Genomic DNA, 18,929 nt, shown 5'->3' on the forward strand with positions numbered 1-18,929 from the left:
TATAAAACAATATATTTCGTTAACTTTTCCAGACGTCTTTGTTCGCGTGGAAGGCATGACGATTTAGATGAATTGATTCTGCAATATATTCTTATATTTACAAAGAATCTGCGTATTGTTTTCTTGATTTTATCACTCTGCGTATTGTTTTCTTGATTTTATCACTCTGCATATTGTTTTCTTGATTTTATCAAACTATAGTCGTGAACTTAATCATTACCTAACAAAGTTTAAGTTAGCAAGGTACACATAGAAGGTTCATATTAAAGTATATATTCTCTAAACATTTTCGCGAAAAAGACTTTCATAAAGCGCCATCTACACTTCAACGCCTAAACTACCCATAACTTCACTTATTAAAAGATGGCATTACCTGTGTATAATGGGCGGAGTCCGCGAGTGCAGAAAGTTCAGACCCTTCAGAATCTGTCGACACCATGACTTCAACACCTTCGGGTAGATCTTTTTGAACCTTCGTAGATATCTGGAGATAAAAACAAACAATATTAGAAATATTTAGTAATGATAATAATAGTGCATTGGTAATAATCGAATGGAATGACAATGTTATCGATAAAGATATTAAATATCGATTCAAATACCTATTGAGAAATAGACTAATATGTCAAAAATCATGAAAACATTATATAATTCGCTAACTTCCGCTTTTCATACATAATATTAAGACAACATATTTTTTTTAATATGTGAACATACAACATTATCGACAGCTACAAATAACTGACAATATATTGAATTATATAATGGCATTTAACATATACTATGTGCAAATAGCTCACGCTTTCAGCGTCCCGGACAGCATGAGCTCGGTGATCAGCACGATGTTCTTCTTCTTGGCCACAGTGCCCTCCCAGTAGTTGTAGAAGCGGACAATGTTCGGATGTTGCAATTTCTTCAACATGTCCGCTTCCTCTCTAAACCTTAGCCGCTCGGTTTTGTTCAGTTTTTTCTCCTGTGAATCAGTATGGTAGTGGAGTTAAGTGGCCATTGTAGTTTTTTATGAGGTAACTCGGTGGTAAAATTTTGAGCTTGAAGCCCAGTAAACAAATAAGTATAAGTATAAAATAACCTTTATTCTTACACACGCACCCGCCTTTTATTCTAGATTTATTTTCCGTCGTATATATTCCGCCCATTGATGTGATTGCAGATTCAGGGCTGATAATGAATAGAAAAACCTAATATCATCGCCCGACCCGGGGATCGAACCTGAGACCTCAGTACAGCATTCGCACATACAACTACGCCAAGGCAGTCAAATGAATTCTGCAAAAATTATATATTCAACTAAGCATTACATAGACAGTTATCGATAGCACAACGGATATATAAAAATATTGTGAAGTCTTCAAAAAATATTTTACTAAATGCTACAGCCGGGTATATCTAGATATAGTAATGGTGACGTACCAACAACTCGCACCAAGCGACGGCCACACCGGTCTGCGTGTCCAGCCCGTGGTACACGGTCTTGAACGAGCCTCTACCAACCTCCTTGTCGTATTTGAAAAACCTGCACACATCAATATTATAAACAATCATTTAAACAGATAATCATCTGTAACTAAATAAAGAGCGCATGATACACAAGTGGCATTTTTGTTGCTATGGTCACGTGTTAAGAAAACCGCAGTACATCGGTGGCAAACGCCTTTGCCTGAACGCACCAGGTGCACGTTCCCAGGGACGGACCAAGAAGCGTTCTCCAGGAAGATATGAGAGTAAATGGTCTCACTGAGTAGGGTGCAAAAGACCGGGCGAAATGGAACGATCGCAGTAGGAAGGCGGACACCTAGGCCGGGATAATCGCCAAGCAGAGAAGAGGCAGAAAAGTTGCATTTGTACTTTTTCAGAATAAAAAGTAACCTATATTTAAATTTATCTATCTACTTGTATGTCAAATTGCATCCAAATCCATCCACCCGTTACTGTATTTACTTTAACGCATTTACAATTCCTACCCATAATTGTCAACGTATGTAAGTGTGTCGCGTTCCGAGATCAGCCTGTGTATATCCGATTCCTGCAGGCCGGCATAATTGTGTCGACTGTCGAGGGGTAATCATCTCTCATCACTCGACATTCTATTGAACCCTACTCCACTTACGATCAGGTGCAGTGAGGTCACAATTCTCGCCCTCATAATATAGGAAGTAGGTATTCGAATTATAGTGCGCTAATGAAATGACATGCTCACCTGCCACACGGCGACACTCCGATCGGTTCCTCCTCATCTTCTTTATCTTCTTTGTGTTTGTCTTTTTGGTCGAGCTTCTCCAGCTCGTATATCGGTCCGTACACCATGCCTGGAACAAGTCATTGATCAACGTCAACGTTTATGGCCTCTCCGAGCTTGTGTTAGGGTCTACTGCATCATAAAGCGAAATAAAGAAGAAATTGGCCAGCAAAATTAGCAACTATCATACGTTTCTCACTAGTTGAAATTTTCCTAGACTGTATTTTACTTATCAGGTGCAGAAGTTATTTTTTGTGCCAGTATAAAAAGAGTAACTACATCCGTCTCTTGTACTTCTTCAAGTCCCTATCAAACCAGGTCTATAGCCTACCATATCCCACATCCTACCATCAGCTGAACATCATACTGGTCTTCAATGGTATGAAAAAAAATAACGAAATCTCTTTTGTACGTACCGTTCTGGGGTTCCTGCGGCTGTTCCTCGTCGGTCGCGTCGGGCGGCTTGTGCGGCAATCCCTTGCCGGTCGCTATTTCTATGTTTTCTTCCTGTAAACAATTACAAACATATCTTAAACTAACTACCACACCAATACTAATAAAATACCTATACTTTTATGGCTCGTATTACCATGTATATATAATGAGTAGGCGTAGCGTAGAGCTAGGGGGCGAAGTGAACCGGAGGCACGCACTGAATCGTGGGGCCAATTTTATTTGCCCTTACACTCTTGATTGTCTATCTATGCCACTACTTACGAGTTTTGTTTCTCCAACCCCCTCTCCCCACCACCTCTCGCACACCTTTCTTCTGCCGCTCCCTCTTGATAATGGAACCCTTGATAATTTAAACGACCGCCCAAAAACTACCCTCATTTTTCGACACCAAACTATTACTCCGAAACTCACCAGATCCTGTTCCGATATGAACGCGTCGTCCTCTAGCCTCGCGACGAGCTTGTTGCCGCTGTCGTCCAGCTCTGGATCACGGATGGGACCCTGGCCCGAGCTGCGGCGACGGTAACCTCCCACGCCCACTGGTTGACTCGCCTGCAACATGGAAATACCATTATTAAAGTACATAATACAGGTGAGGTGAAGAACATGGGTTCTGGATATTCCAGCTACCAAGCAGAAATCTGTGAGCTCTATTTTGTAGCGGTCTAAAAGACACTGTCAGTATACTTACGAGACAGACTTACTAATGTCTCATGGTGTCGATTTTAATACAGTTTTGCGCAGTAATTTCGAGTGGAGTTACTTTTATTCTTGTTTGACCATCAGGCGACTTGTACGTCTTCATTCATTCTTATAAAATATTGAATCCGCCAAAATCTCAGATCGTAGGTATGTGAGGTATATCTGGGTAGGTAGCGTGTCCAAGTTTGATGCTAAGCAGCAGTATGCATGTGTTGTGTTCCGGATGATTGTAGCCAGCGTAGTTACTGGGCATTATGAGATATAACATCTTATGTCTCAGGATGACGAAGAGAGCCACGCAGTACTTTGTAATTCAAGTTATATGATGTTTGCTTGTTTATGGGCGGTAGTATCGTTTACCATCAAGCTAACGGTATGCTCGTCTAGTCAAAAATAAACCACCATGCCTATTGTTTAACCATGTACTGACCACGCTGGTGGTGAGCGAGTTGAGCATATCAAACGTGTTGCTCTGCTGCGTGTGTATGATGGCGAGCGCGTTGTACGGCCTCGGGCCCAGCACCGGCGTCTTCATCACACCCACCTCGCTGCCGACCACAACCTGAGAACAGACATGCATCATCACCGCTGTGCTGATTCTGCTTGTGGTAGAATATATGCATGCGTCCGCCGTACCAAACTGTACTACCCTCCACAAAGGTCTGTATAAATGTCACGTCCTGAGGTAAGCCTGTTTGCAAAGGGTAACTGACAGGCCGGCAAAATTGTATAGACTGACGAGGCATGAATATCTCTCTTCACTCGATACTTTATCTGGAAGCGACTCCACTTACTATCAGGTACAGTGGAGTCACAACACAGACGCAAGGTTTCCTGGCGTTTTCTCTAGGGTCTTCTTGATTTATAGTTTATTTTTGTTTAAAAGTAGTGTTATTTAATAATGCCCTTTTAGTCATAATAGATATGAAAGCCACGGTGTAGGGTCAACGTTAAATCCTTTTTCACAGGTTGCAGGAAGCTATTTATCAACTATTCACGAAAAAACCCAATGCTTAGAATCATTCTACTATTTTCAGCCCATACTGGTAGTTGTCAGCACAACACGGTTTATTAACGTGTTGCAGAAGACATAGTTGTAGTTTTGGGTCATAAGGAAATCAAATGATAGGAAAATTTATTAGAAATATATGTGAAAATATTATATTATGATATAAATAAGTTTTTATAATATCCGTAAAAGCAATGATAATTTATTTTATCCATATATTTTCTATTTTTAATAACATGTATCAATTCAATTCTACTTGATCAATATTACAGAACATCCTGTATAACCACAAGTCGGTTATAAAAAAAATAAAACAAAAAACCGGATAAATCCGGAAACGAAATAATTTATTTATATCAATACATATGCGATTAGATATATAAGGAATGACGCCGAAATAGCTAGACCGATTTAGATAAATGTCGAGTGTTTGAATAATTCTAGCAAAATAAGATAAAGTATCTAAAGATTTGAATCCGATTGGCATTATTGAGCTTTATAGATTCGGAAAGAATGTGTGTTTTATTTTTAAATATTTATCTCGTTGCTATTACTTAACTGATACCTCATAGTTTAGACCGTAACAGGAAAAACTAAATGTAAATAATAAGAAAAAACTTTCATAAATCTGATAAGTTATACTAAAATATAAAACTGAAGATTTTATTTGAACGCGCTAATCTCAGAAATTACTGAAACGATTTTTCAGCTCAACATCTACAATAACTTCAGTTTTATATTTAAGCCATCATTAACAGCCCTTGGAAGTCCACTGCTGAACGTAGACCTTCCTTAAAGATTTCCAGATAAATCCATGAAGCGACCTGCATCCAGTATATGTATGGATATAAAAATAGTGCGTACCAATTTCTATGTTTCTGAGGTATTCCACTATGTAAACAGATATAACGAATGGCTGTAGGTTAGGACATTCTTTTCGCACCACCGAAAGTGCATTGTCAGACTTTATACAAGAATTTAAAATTTCCACGTAGGTAATATTTTCTGATATTAGAACTTTTTAAGATCAAAAATGTGCTTGTATCTTGATTTTACATTCATAAAAAATGGCCTATCTTTCAGTTGTCAAGTGAATACAGCGAGGAAAGAAGATTAAATGATAATGCGGCTTAGAGGCTCAGAGAATATTATCATTCTGCAGACCTACAGAAAAGGGACAAGTATTTACCGCAAAATAATTTGATCTGTTTATACGTGTGGTTAATTTTGTGAATATATTGTATTTATTTATTTATAACTAGCTTTTGCCGGCTTCGTCAGCATAAAAAAAATATTCGGAATAAATATTTACCCAGTATAAAAAATAGCCTACAGCTACACAACTATTTGTGAAAAAAAAATCAAAATCGGTTTAGTAGTCCCTGAGATTAGTATGTTCAATCGAATAAACTCTTCAGCTTTGTAAACAAATATAGATTGATTAAAAATTAAACGCAATATTCTTGACAATGGTACTTATGACTGCGGCATGCTCATTCCAATCATGGAACATAAACTCAAATGGCTATGGATACATCTCTACCTATCCCCGGCGAGCGATATCTTATATAACGTGGAACATTTCCACTGGCATACGACGCACAAAGACGTACGTTCATATGTAACGATGGTTTTCCGCTGTCACATCCTGTCGGTTAACAAGGCGTTTAGAACGCTCAGTGTAATTTCATTACAATTGATTTCGCTTTGACAATTTTGTTTTACAGCCGATTTCAATAAACGATCTCAATTTGTAATCTTTAATCTGATTGCAGCATGAACTAATAATAATAAACCATTTTTAAACGTGTCAAAAAACTTTTGTTCTGTTTGGTAATTTTTTTTAAAATGACATTTAACAATCTATATTTAATACAAACGTTTTAGTCAATATTTCACAAGTAGCTCATCAAAATCTTTTCTTTTTGTATCAAAATTCTTTTCATTACAAATTGCACTTGTCTCGAAGTTTAGACGAAACTAAAAAAATATGAAAATTAACTTGTTTACGTCATAGACCAACACTATTATTTTCTTTTTTATGTAGCTCGACAAGGTAGCTTCACTGCACTTCAGGTTAAGAAAAGTAAAGTCCAAAGAAAGTGCCATCCGGCAAAAGATACAGGCATCCCCAGACGGTAGTGTAGTTATATCAATAACCAATAGAGGCGAAAATTTAATAGCATCCTGCAAATTGGTTCAGATAGTTATCACCAAAATTTATAGCCTAAAGTTAATCTGCTTAGCATCTTTCAATCTCTAAAAATTCCGGCACCATTTTAACTAGTTTCATACCAGCCAATTCAATATATGTACATATAGTATAGTTTCGGTTACCTAGAGAAAAACAAAAATGCATGAACTTTAGGTACAAATGAATCTGGCGTCTATGCTATCTGCCATCAACCTGAATCGAGACTGATTTACGACATTGCAACGTAAACAGTCCATTTTTCTAGTTTCGTGTGAATAAGTCAAGAAAAAAATATTAGATGCGCAGAAGATGCGGGAACTTCTAATCAGTCATAACTCATGATGGGGCATAAGCGACATTAGCGTCATCACTATAAACACTTTTTTTTACAGCACTAAAGGACCTTCTTTTTAGGGTCAACACCACTGCTTCGCAGAATATCAATGTCTGTTCCAAGTTTCTCCCCTGTCCTTTTCCCTTGTTTTCCTTAGTGTAATAGATGTTCATGAGCGGTGGATGTCACCTGCTATCAAGCAACCCACTTGCTCATATGCCGATCTCTAAGATAAATGGTACCTTGAACGTCTTCTCTTTCCCGTGCACGGTCTTCTCTTTCGCCGGTATAACGGTGGCTGACTCCAAATGATGCGCCGGCGGCTGCGATATCGAATGCCCGTGGCTGTGTAGGCCTGATGTCATCTGCAAATATAAACAGATATATACATTCTATAAATCCCATGATAAAGGTAGCAGGAACACGCTGGATTCAGGCGGCTTTCGACAAGCCCGTCTGGAAATCTTTGGGAGAGGCCTATGTTCAGCAGTGGACTTTATGTGGCTGATGATGATTATGATAAATTCCAAGTATGCCTTTAGAAGAGAACCATCTTATGGTCTTTGCTATATTTCTTATTTCATATACATTAGTATTAAAAGAGACCCGGCTTGTCGCCTGCTTGGTTGCAGTGTATATGAGCCAAGGACTGGGAGGTTCTCTGTTTGATTTCCAGGATAAGAAACATTGTGTAAATTTTTCTTAGGCGCTTCGCCCAGGGCTGAATCAACTGATATACGAGTTAACGTCAGCCAGTCATTAAAAATATGCAATATTGTTTCAGCATGGATAACATTTGTCTGATGAGATAGGTACATATGAGGGCATATGTTTGTGAAGGAACCGGATATTAATCGTACGCCATGGCAAATACTGCACCCATGGTGCACACCACCTCACATGAATGCACAGGTGCATTCTCTGTTCCTTCACTCTCATAGTCCGGTGAGACGGTTATCAGTCATGATCGGAGAGAGGATCACACAGGATCTTGGGCTATACATTATTCAGTGGTATGAGGGTATCACATCACCAACTTCCTGACTCCGAGTTCCGACGAGAAATTTAAGGCGGAAAAACCAATTAATTTTTGTCCCGATTCGGAATTCGAATCCAAGACCCCAACGCCAAAGTCATACACGTAAGCATTACAACTACGACACCAAAGCAATCCGTGAAAAACTCAAATATAAACTGATCAACATAATGATGTCTCATCTCTCATCAGTCTACCACTCTATCTGAACCCCACTCCGCTTACCATTAGGTGCAATGTAGATCACTAAGCCAGATACAATGGGGATCACTATGTCGTCCCGTATAAAACAAAATCATAAACGAAACGTTTTATTAAATTTACAGTAATTAACTAACGATAAATAATATCATGATTATGAGTCAATAAACATGCATTGGAAATTAAAACAATTAGAAACAATTTACATACATGTTTAAGTGAGTGACGTGGTCAATTTGACGTAAGATAAACGCTTTCAGATAGTATCACTACAAAGGTAAGCAGAGATGTGAGTTTTCCAAATGATTTTAAAATTATAAAATATTTATCTAGGTTTTTAGTAGAGCTGGCTCACTGTCCTATAGGATTTGCTGCTACTAGGTCATCAAAACAAGATTTTTCATACAGACCCATATACCAACTGATTTCGTATGATTATGCGAATGTTGAACATTGAAATAAAACTATTTATCGAATTTTATAGTGTTTTTTTATAAATAATTTTGTCGCGATTTTCAAAGACTTTCCAGCCTACATGGTCACGGGGGACTGAAGTGTTTGTCGTCCGAAAAATAAAAAGTTACAATATCTAGATTCTTCAACTTTATAATATAAAAAACGCGAATGAAACCGAATAAAGTTTGTATGTAATAGCAGAAATATATCAATTTTTTTTAGAAAACGAGTTTCAATCTCAGATACATTTTTATAAAATGCACGATAAGACATCTATATTAGGAGTCAATCAAATTATCACTTAACACTTACCAAATGTACTAACGAATCCTTATAAAACACAACAATATTATTATAACAGTAATTAACACCAGTTCAACAACAAATAATTACCGATATTTTTCTAAAAATAAACCATATCACAGGGCCATTTGTGTTCAATTAGCTTACATCACTGGCGAAAATATCCAACGCGTTTCTTACGGCACTCACGAAAAAACTCCTTTTAATACGACAAAATAAAATTAAAATAAAAAAAAAACACTGTCACAGATAGCCAAATTCGAAATTTAAATTTTTAATAGCCGACAAGCACACAGCGCGCGGCGGAGAAAAAATCCCGACTGACTTCACAACCGCGTAAACAAACGACTATCGAATTCAAAATAAACAATGACTAATACAGTTCGTCCATTCACAAATAATTTATTTATATGCTGTAACATATGTGGATAACGTTACGGCATAATCTCAACTGAATGGGAAGAGTGATAAGGGCCGGTGATAAGAGATGGCGGGCGTTCACATACGCGCGCGCGCATCTGCGGCCGCGCACCCTTGTGCTGCGCCGTCGCCGCCCGTGAGGACGCTGCAACCGGCCTTTTGTGTACAATTTCTGCCAATAACGCCCGTCGCATTGTGCGGGTAGTACGGAAATTATCTTTGTATGATTTATTTTGTTGTTACATTGTTGTGTTCCAGTTTAGAGGACATCGAAGCCAATAAATCTATTGGGCACTGAGATTTAACTTCTCACGTTGAAACTATACAGAATTAAAACGAGTGATGTGCAGTACTATGGAAAGTTTGTTTATTTAATTGAAAACAACAACGTACGTAATGCTGCTGTTGCGAGTGATAGATTTTGAGTTTACGTCAAGTCTCTATTAATTGAGTCAATATTCCACTACAATGGACATCATTTAAGTGCGTAAATATGTGATAAGCTTATATAAACGTGTATAATAATTCGATATAGTCGCTGATGCAATAGAACAGTCCGGTTTCTTAACATAGGTTGATTGTTTGCGAGAATTTGAAACGACTTGCGATTTCTTACACTTGCGACGTTGGTATAGTGCTAGTCTAGTGTTTATATTTCGAATGCCGGCGACATATTGACCAATTAAATTGATTTTAAAAATCGAATCATATTTTTTTAAAGGCCAGTATTTGAGCAAAGAGTCCCGATGCTTTTTGCTAACCGGTAAACCCTGCCTAACGCGTACCTAGGTATCACCCTACACAGATAAACTGTTGCATGAGAGACACCTTAAATTATATCTCAATCTCCTCATACCAGGTACTTGTCAAACAATATTTAGTCTTTTAAATATACAAAAAATTACCAAACGCTCATACAATTTGACACCAAACACACACACGAGAAACACAGCGAAACACAATAAAAACATAAGTCACACAACCTTTACTGCAAGAGAGACTAGAAGTGTCTGATTATGCATCACACAATTTCCACGTACGATGGGATTTTCATGAAAATCAACCCCGAGACCGCAGCACGAAGGTTCGCAAGAAACCTCCACTGATTCACATATATCCGATATCATATCGCGAACGTTTCAAATGCTAATTGTCTTAAGCGACATTTTTTACGACACCAAGTTTCATACATATTTAAAACTAGCTTTTGCCCGCGGCTCCGCCCGCGTTATAAAGTTTTTCGGGCTAAAGTTTTCCGTTATAAAAGTCACGCTATATATTTTCCCGGGAGCCTATGTTCTTCCCAGGGTCTCAAACCGACTCCATACCAAATTTTATCCTAATACGTTGGGTAGTTTTTGAGTTTAACACGTTCGGGCAGACCGATGCAGCGGGGGACTTTGTTTTATGATATATTTTTGTAGAACTTTTTAAGAGGAACAATCCCGTCATACATTATTGTTGCATAACTTTAACCGTTTACGCAGCGCACGCAACAGAAGCTCTCAAAACTAATAAATTGTCCCCGTTTTTGCATCATGTTTCATTATTGCTCCGCTCCTATTGGTCATAGCGTGACGATATATAACCTATAGCACTCCAGGAACAAAGGGCTATCCAACACAAAAATATTTTTTCAGTTCGAACCGGTAGTTCCTGAGATTAGCGGTTACTGCTCCGCTCCTATTGGGCATAGCGTGATGATATATATAGCCTATAGCATTCCAGGAATAAAGGGCTATCCAACACAAAAAGAATTATTCAGTTCAAACTCCTAGTTTCTGAGATTAGCCATTACTGCTCTGCTCCTATTGGTCATAGCGTGATGATATATAGCCTATAGCACTTCACGAACAAAGGGTTATCCAATACAAAATGATTTTTTTAGTTCGAACCGGTAGTTCCTGAGATTATCCATTACTGCTCTGCTCCTATTGGGTATAGCGTGATGATATATAGCCTATAGCACTCCACGAACAAAAGGCTATCCAACGCAAAAAGATTTTTTCAGTTTGGACCGGTAGTTCCTGAGATTAGCCATTACTGCTCCGCTCCTATTGGGTATAGCGTGATGATATATAGCCTATAGCACTTCACGAACAAAGGGCTATCCAACGCAAAAGAATTTTTTAGTTCGGACCGGTAGTTCCTGAGATTAGGCATTACTGCTCCGCTCCTATTGGGTATAGCGTGATGATATATAGCCTATAGCACTCCACGAACATAGGGCTATCCAACGCAAAAAGAATTTTTCAATTTCGACCGGTAGTTCCTGAGATTAGCGCGTTCAAACAAACAAACAAACAAACAAACTCTTCAGCTTTATATAATAGTATAGATCAGCACCTTTTTCTATGTTCTTTTAAACTAGTAGCGGCGATAGCCTAGTTGGGTGTGGAACGGACTGCCAAGACGAATGTCCGCAGGTTCAAATCCCAAGGGCACACACCTTTGACTTTTCTAAAATCATGTGTGTATTCTTTGTGAATTTATCGTTCGCTTTAACTGTGAAGGAAAACATCGTGAGGAAACCTGAACATCTGAGAAGTTCTCTATAGGAATTTCGAAGGTGTGTGAAGTCTACCAATCCGCACTAGGCCAGCGTGGTGGACTAAGGCCTAATCCCTCTCAGTAGTAGAGGAGGCCCGTGCTCGGCAGTGGGCTAGTAGATAATACAGGGCTGATATTATTATTATATTATTTAAACTAGTAAAATTTTTTCGAAAAAAAATATCGCTTATGTCAATTCCCCTTCAACCGTCGATATAATGAATCATACAATTTAATTGGATCAAGTTGAGAACTAGTTATCGATTGACGTTCGTCAAAACTGATAACGCTGTGTACGTAAAATGGGAAGTACTTCGGTCTTAGATTGAATTTTCGTATGACTAAACTAGAACAAAAGAAGTTCACGGAAGTTTTGTGATTGTAATGGTATTTCTTCCGTATCATAAACCGACATTCCGGTTGTGTTATTTTAACAACGAAATCGTATTGCTAGTTTATTTTTCTGATATAATTATTATTTTTCTGAATAAAATATGTTCGGTGGAAACCGATTAGAAACCTGGAGAGTATAGTGAAACATCTACGCTACTGATCCATGCAAGTCGGTCAGTACACGTATTACTATAAACAGGAATAATTACCGCCACTGTCCAGTAACTGGGGAAGAAAGTGTGGAGGAAGTAGAAGGATCGTAGGAGGGTAGAAAGAAGGCTAGGATGTGTTCGCGAGCCCTCATAGGCCTCAATGTGAATCGGCAACCATGAGATATACACACTTGATCTAGAGCCACGACAAATGTTACCTAGTGCATAGGCGTGCATTCGGTTTGGAAACCGTACGCACTAGAATTGCCTCGGGGGATAATATAATAAGACTTTAATTACCTTCGATATGCTTATCTATCATATGTTTCATTAAAATGGGTGCCGACATCTAAATTAACCTCAAGATTTTCGTCAAAGTATACAATATATTTTATCCATACTTTTTCTGCATTACGCGAAGATCAAGTTAAAACAAAGCCGTTATCCAATGAAATTGACCAGACAGTCGTTTTACTATCTTATTTATATTTTCTAGTTACCTAATTTGGTAACAAGAAAATTATGAATTAAAATTAACCCAGACAGACGGCACACTTTCAAATATTTGTCTTTATTTTATTGTTTTTCTTTACCGTAACGTCAACTTCGATATGTCAAGTTATCCATCTATAGGTATATATTATATAAAATTGAATCTTTTTTCATTGGTCCTCGCATCACGTGTGAACGAATGGAATAATTTCGCGAATTCTTTTTTTGTTGTTTTAATTATTTTCAATAGAAGGTTCTTATGAAAGAAAACAATTAAGGAAGTTGAGCGAAACATTAGCAAATTTAAGAAAACAATATTAATTTTAAATAACTCTCAGTTTGAAAAACTGTCAGCGATTGATAGAAAGCGCGCTGCAAATTCACAGTGAAGGCAGGACAACGTCTGTCAGGTCAGCTCATAATAAAATAAAATAGAATATTAGGTACATGCTAAAAAGTGTTTTCTGTTAGGTCCTAAGTCGTTCGTTTTGCATCTTCGCACATGCTTGTTATTAAAACTTGACTAGTAAGTTAGTGCAAATTTTTATGTCCCGGCACTTTAAATGTAGCTTAGGTGATAATTTACCTAAACTATATATCGTTACTGACACAATTTTTGCACATAATATATAGAAAGCAAAATAAATAAGGTAGGACAATAGTCACAAAATTGCAATTATCGACCACACTGATAAATACGTCTATTGGTCGAGGTTTAAACTAAAATTTTACATGCAACATTGCTTATATATTTGAACAGGTTGAGCAACAAGGCGACACTTGTTTCAGCAATATATCCAAATTATTTACATCAAAAATCTATTGATTGACTTAAAAGAAAATGTGATTCTAAAAGCAGTTTTGCAATGAAATTCGATATTTACCTCACATGTTATCCACGGAAAAACCTACAGGAGTATCGATATCATGATGCAAAGAATCAATTTCAGTGACCTCGTGAATGACACAAATTACGCGATCCACGCACATCTCTGTGCTCCAAATTAACTTTTCATTGATAATATTTAGTAGTTCCTTATCTCTGACAAGTCATTTTGGGAACACAGTGTGGTGACAACGAAGGCCGGTGAATAAAGCCTAGTGTATACAACCGATCAAAGCGTGTGGATTTCTAAATCGTATGCACGTGTTTAAGTGGCTGACTTACTGAATGTAGGTAAGACTAAGTTAGGAGCATCCAACTCTGTTTACCCATTGTTAGATTTCTTATTTAAGATTCAATTTACATCAGAAATCATACGTGCAGTAAGTACAATTGACGCGATATTCTAAACTCAAACTATTTTTTTCCTATATAAAAACCTACACCCAGTTAGGTCTTACGACCCACGTGTTCAAACAAAAATGATTTTCACTATTTATAAAAAAAATAAAGATCAAATCTGACAATCTTGTACTTTGTCAAAATGCAATTCCATCATTATCTGACATAAACGCACTGAGCCAACACAAATCTTATATCTGATCCAAACGTCTTTCACGATCTTTCCCTGACGTTGATTTAGAAAAACAAAACTATCTGATCAAGACGTGCTAAAAGTCGTTGAACGCGCGTTACACACGTATCATGTAAACGGGCTCTAATGAGAGTAATTAAAGATTATCTTGTGGATTATATGGCAGCGGTATTTTTAGATGCCCACTGTAACACGAGCAGCCATTACACGACACATGATGATAAAATGTGACCGGTTAATTGTGTACAGTTTTAATTTTATATTAGTTAACAATGTTTGAGATTTACCGCCATTTTCAATAAACGATACCGATTGCTTTTTCGATCTATCTCAAAAATGGACCAATCAGAACAAAGTGTTTTTTGACATGCTTACAAATGAATTACTGTGATTGGTTAATTCAAGAATCGGATTGAGATTGGAATCGTTTCTTCAAAACGACTGTTAGTGACTTTAATTGAAAAAGTATTATTGTTGACATTAATAGCAAAAAAATATATATTGTTTAGTTATATATTGGGAATAAAGATTGGCACATCTATAAAGACTTGCCCTGAATCACTCATTTTTAATACTCTGCATTTATTGCTAGACACCCTGAAATATATACCCTTCTGTTCTAATCTTCATATACCTCATTTCATTACATTCATCATATTGATGTATTTTGTCTCATCATCAGAGATCACTCACCATCAACAAAAAATAATGATCAGCCTTGACTAATATGCAAGGCTTTTAAATCCAATAATAATAGTCAGGATAAAAAGAAAATACGCTTTACATATTCATATCTGAATCTAAATCTTTGCAAATGCCAAAAATACCACATTACATCTTATCTTTAATATTCTATCGGCTATTCGAAGCCAATTTATGGATGTATTTTTAAGTGGTGTTACCAGATTATATAACTGTTTTTTGCTGACGATAAACAGGTGGACAGAGGACGTCTAAGTCAGAGGGCCGTCAATGACATCCGTTCAACATGATCTAGCTTCCTTGACACTGTCAAGTTATTAACCTTAATGATATATTTTTATAATATCTCAAACATAGCATGCAGAAGCGGTTGGATTCAAAGGCTTATCTCTTTGCAAGTTGCCAACAAAACATAAACGTAAAATATATTTAGAATGAGTGTACTAGTAAATTTTTCTTCAACCATGGTTTTAATTTTTTAACAGAAAATAGCAAATTCGTGCTGGTTTTTTTTTTAATTCATTCTTTATGGAGAATGTTGTAGTTATTATTATTTTTATTTGTTTTATTTTCTTTTGTAACTTTGAGACTTCGGACTAGTCTGACAAATTTAGTTATTGTTACTGGATTGTAAGGGATACGCGATACAAATTCTAAACTTAGTACGCATCCTAGTAATATCAGCCCTGTATTATATACTTGCCCACTGCTGGGCACGGGCCTCCTCTACTACTGAGAGGGATTAGGCCTTAGTCCACCACGCTGGCCTAGTACGGATTGGTAGACTTCACACACCTTAAAAATTAGCATCCTAACTCAGTTGTAATAACCTATATTATAGTGCTATGATTTGTAAATAAATAAATTTCTGGGTTTTTATCGTAATCAAAAAAATTATTGAACTTTATATTATACAGTTCAATAAGAAATCATTTTAAAACTATCAAAACAAGCCATGTAATCTTTGAAATTCTTATTTTAAAGTTTGTATGCACATTCAAAAAAACTTCGGACTCAGTGCCAAATTTAAATTGAACATTGTTTTTATACATTTGCCTGTTACTTAGCATAGCTGTCAATTTAAATGGCATGTTATTACATTATTCTATTTACTTAATAAAAATGCGAAATAGTTACATAAGCCTGAGGAAATCCAATTAAGATGCCTGTCTGGTAGGGTAGAGGGGAGGTGAGTAGGTCAGTTCCGCGACCTACCAACCCAGGTGGCCAAACATGCTGGACAATTACACCAACAATGTCTTCTTGTATTACCGAGTTATAATATGTTTTTTTTTTTTTAAACGATAGAGTGACCCCACTGCACCTGATGGTAAGTGGAGTGGGTTCTAATAGAATATCAACTGACAAGAGGTGATTATCCTTCGACAGTTAACTCAATTATGTCCGCCTGTTGGAACTGGGTATACACTGGCTGATCCCGGAAAGACACACTTACGTGGAGCACTATAGCGGGTTTTAACACCTTGTGTACGGTGGTCGCTATCGGGCGGATATAAAATATATCCTACCACCAACAAATTCGGGGCTCGGCACGACATTTACTATATAAGGCGCAGTAGTATACATCGCTTTCCAATCAAAACACAACAAACAGATTGGCGCCAAAAATAAAAAAGACACTTACATACAGCAGGCGGACCAGATAAGCACCAAAATCATCAACAGAGCGATCATTAGGAACGCCGAGCGGCGTACAAACACATTTACACTACAATAAAATCCATAAAAATATGTTATGTCAAAACACTCTTTTAATCTTAGATTAACAAAAAAACGAACACTGTCCTTTTTATAGAACAAGTTATTTTAATCAAAAAAAAAATATTACGTCTTCAAAAAATTTAAATGTCTATCACAATTATTATTTATTCACTTTTTTACAATGAAAATATTTTTTTATAAAACCTTGAAATATTTTTTTTATTACAAACACTAGGTGTGCACCAAAGGAAAACGTTGAATGGTATGCAATAACTCCGCAATTTTTATGAACATGTTAACGAAAGGTGATTAATAACGTTCAAAGAAACAGTAATCCTGTGACACTATTTGAAAACACATTGACACACTGCGGAGTGACGTGCACAAAAATACTGGAAGAAACTCAAAACTTCAAATCAACTTTACATGTTAATTTAATAGAAATATCAAATAATCTGTATAGAATAATAAAATAATAATAAACACTATCTGTACTTTGTTTCATGAAAAAAAAAAATAGGGCAACGACATTATATACGCCATTTGAAATTTTCATTCCGTTCAACAACTTTCGTGCCCGACTGTACATTGTACATGACTTTTTGCATGTCAAACATTTCACCGCAAGTAAAAACCCTATTGAATAATTTGTTTGTGTATGCCTACATTCCTACTTCATTTCTACCCTAGAACCCCTCCCGCGCCTTTAGGTGCTTACGTAATACTCGAACCGCCCTCAATCATCAGGTCCTGGGTACAATTCAGAATAGAGCAACCGTCAGCTATCTTTCCATTTTTACAAACCTTCATACACATGAATGCGAATTGCATGGATACGGAATTTGTATGGTCTCTTGTAAATTATCACGGGCAAGGGAAGTGTCGTTAGCAACTCTTGGAACTTTTTATCTCTCTGTCTACCCTCGTAGACAATGACGTCGATATAAGGTCATAATAGGTACTGGTGAACCACAAAATGATTAGTACATACGTGTGGGTTTCGCTACCAATTGTTTGAGGGACTGTACAAAAGGCAGCTGATGATGTAATTATGCTTTAATGGTGAGTAAAACTGTATACCTGAGAAGCTCTCTATAAGAATTTAAAAGGTATGTGAAGTCTGCCAATCCGCACTAGGCCAGCGTGGTGGACCAAGGCCTAATCCCCCTCAGTAGTAGAGGAGGTCCATCCAGCAATAGGACAGTATATAATACAAGACTGATATGATTATGATGTATTCATTTATGAATAACTTGAATTTGTAGGTGCATGACGTACTTTAAATGGTTACCTAACAGGATGATTCATCAACACACTTACAATTAGTCCCCGAAGGGGTAAGCAGCGGTGTATCTACACCCATTTTAGCTACTCAGCAGAGAAACCCCAATATCACTTTGGTCGAACTGAGATTCGTACCGAAACTTAAAGAACTACGTCACCGAAGCGGTATGGTAGTTCATACTATAAGAAAATCAAAAATAAGGCGGAAGATGAAGTATAAGAAAATAAGGAAAATCAATTACCAAAACAAAGACTACTCATATTTGTCGATTCGTCGGATGTCCCGCATATTTAGGCGAATCTAAAAATCAAACAGATATGAAAATGAATCACAATGCATTTGTTTACAGTCTACTTCCAAATTTTTATCTATGATGCACAAATAAATAAAGATAAATAAGCGATAATTAAGAAACGGAATAATTCACCATTTGATGTTAATAAACATGTATTTAGAATGGAGTGAATAGCCAATAATCTACTTGAGGAAAATAATACGTTTTATTAGACAGTAATGAATGTAATACAAATAATAATATCTTCCCTGTATTCTATACTGTCCCACTGGTGGGCTCGGACCTCCCTTACTACTGAAAGAGATTAGGCCGTAGTCTACCACGCTGGCCTAGTGCGGATTAGTAAACTGCACACATCCTCAAAATTGGTATAGAGAACTTCTTAGGTATGCAGGTTTCCTCACGATATTTTCTTCAAAGCAAAAGCAAGAAGCAAGCGATAATTCACAAAGAATACACACATTATTTAAAAAGTCCGAGGTGTGGGCCCTT

At 37.0% G+C, this 18,929-nt stretch overlaps 1 protein-coding gene across 9 annotated transcripts in view; it reads right to left on the reverse strand.

Annotated features, from left to right (window-relative positions):
- The window catches only part of LOC115442972 (serine/threonine-protein kinase WNK1), a 58,629-nt gene that overhangs the window by 26,354 nt on the left and 13,346 nt on the right, over positions 1–18,929 (reverse strand). For 7 of the 9 annotated variants that reach the window (XM_030168221.2, XM_030168219.2, XM_030168218.2 and 4 more), the window contains 8 exons: positions 7,195–7,317; positions 3,846–3,977; positions 3,125–3,265; positions 2,674–2,764; positions 2,219–2,327; positions 1,432–1,534; positions 801–973; positions 374–484 (listed from right to left, as the gene is read on the reverse strand). In XM_030168221.2, the coding sequence (XP_030024081.2) occupies positions 374–484; positions 801–973; positions 1,432–1,534; positions 2,219–2,327; positions 2,674–2,764; positions 3,125–3,265; positions 3,846–3,977; positions 7,195–7,317 (983 nt within the window). Of the gene's footprint in view, positions 1–373; positions 485–800; positions 974–1,431; positions 1,535–2,218; positions 2,328–2,673; positions 2,765–3,124; positions 3,266–3,845; positions 3,978–7,194; positions 7,318–8,957; positions 9,479–16,780; positions 16,802–18,929 lie in introns of those variants that run through there. The other 2 variants (XM_037438598.1, XM_030168222.2) reach the window with 2 other exon arrangements.

The sequence above is a fragment of the Manduca sexta genome, chromosome 3, assembly GCF_014839805.1.
Source record: "Manduca sexta isolate Smith_Timp_Sample1 chromosome 3, JHU_Msex_v1.0, whole genome shotgun sequence".
In the NCBI taxonomy this organism is placed as follows: domain Eukaryota; kingdom Metazoa; phylum Arthropoda; class Insecta; order Lepidoptera; family Sphingidae; genus Manduca; species Manduca sexta.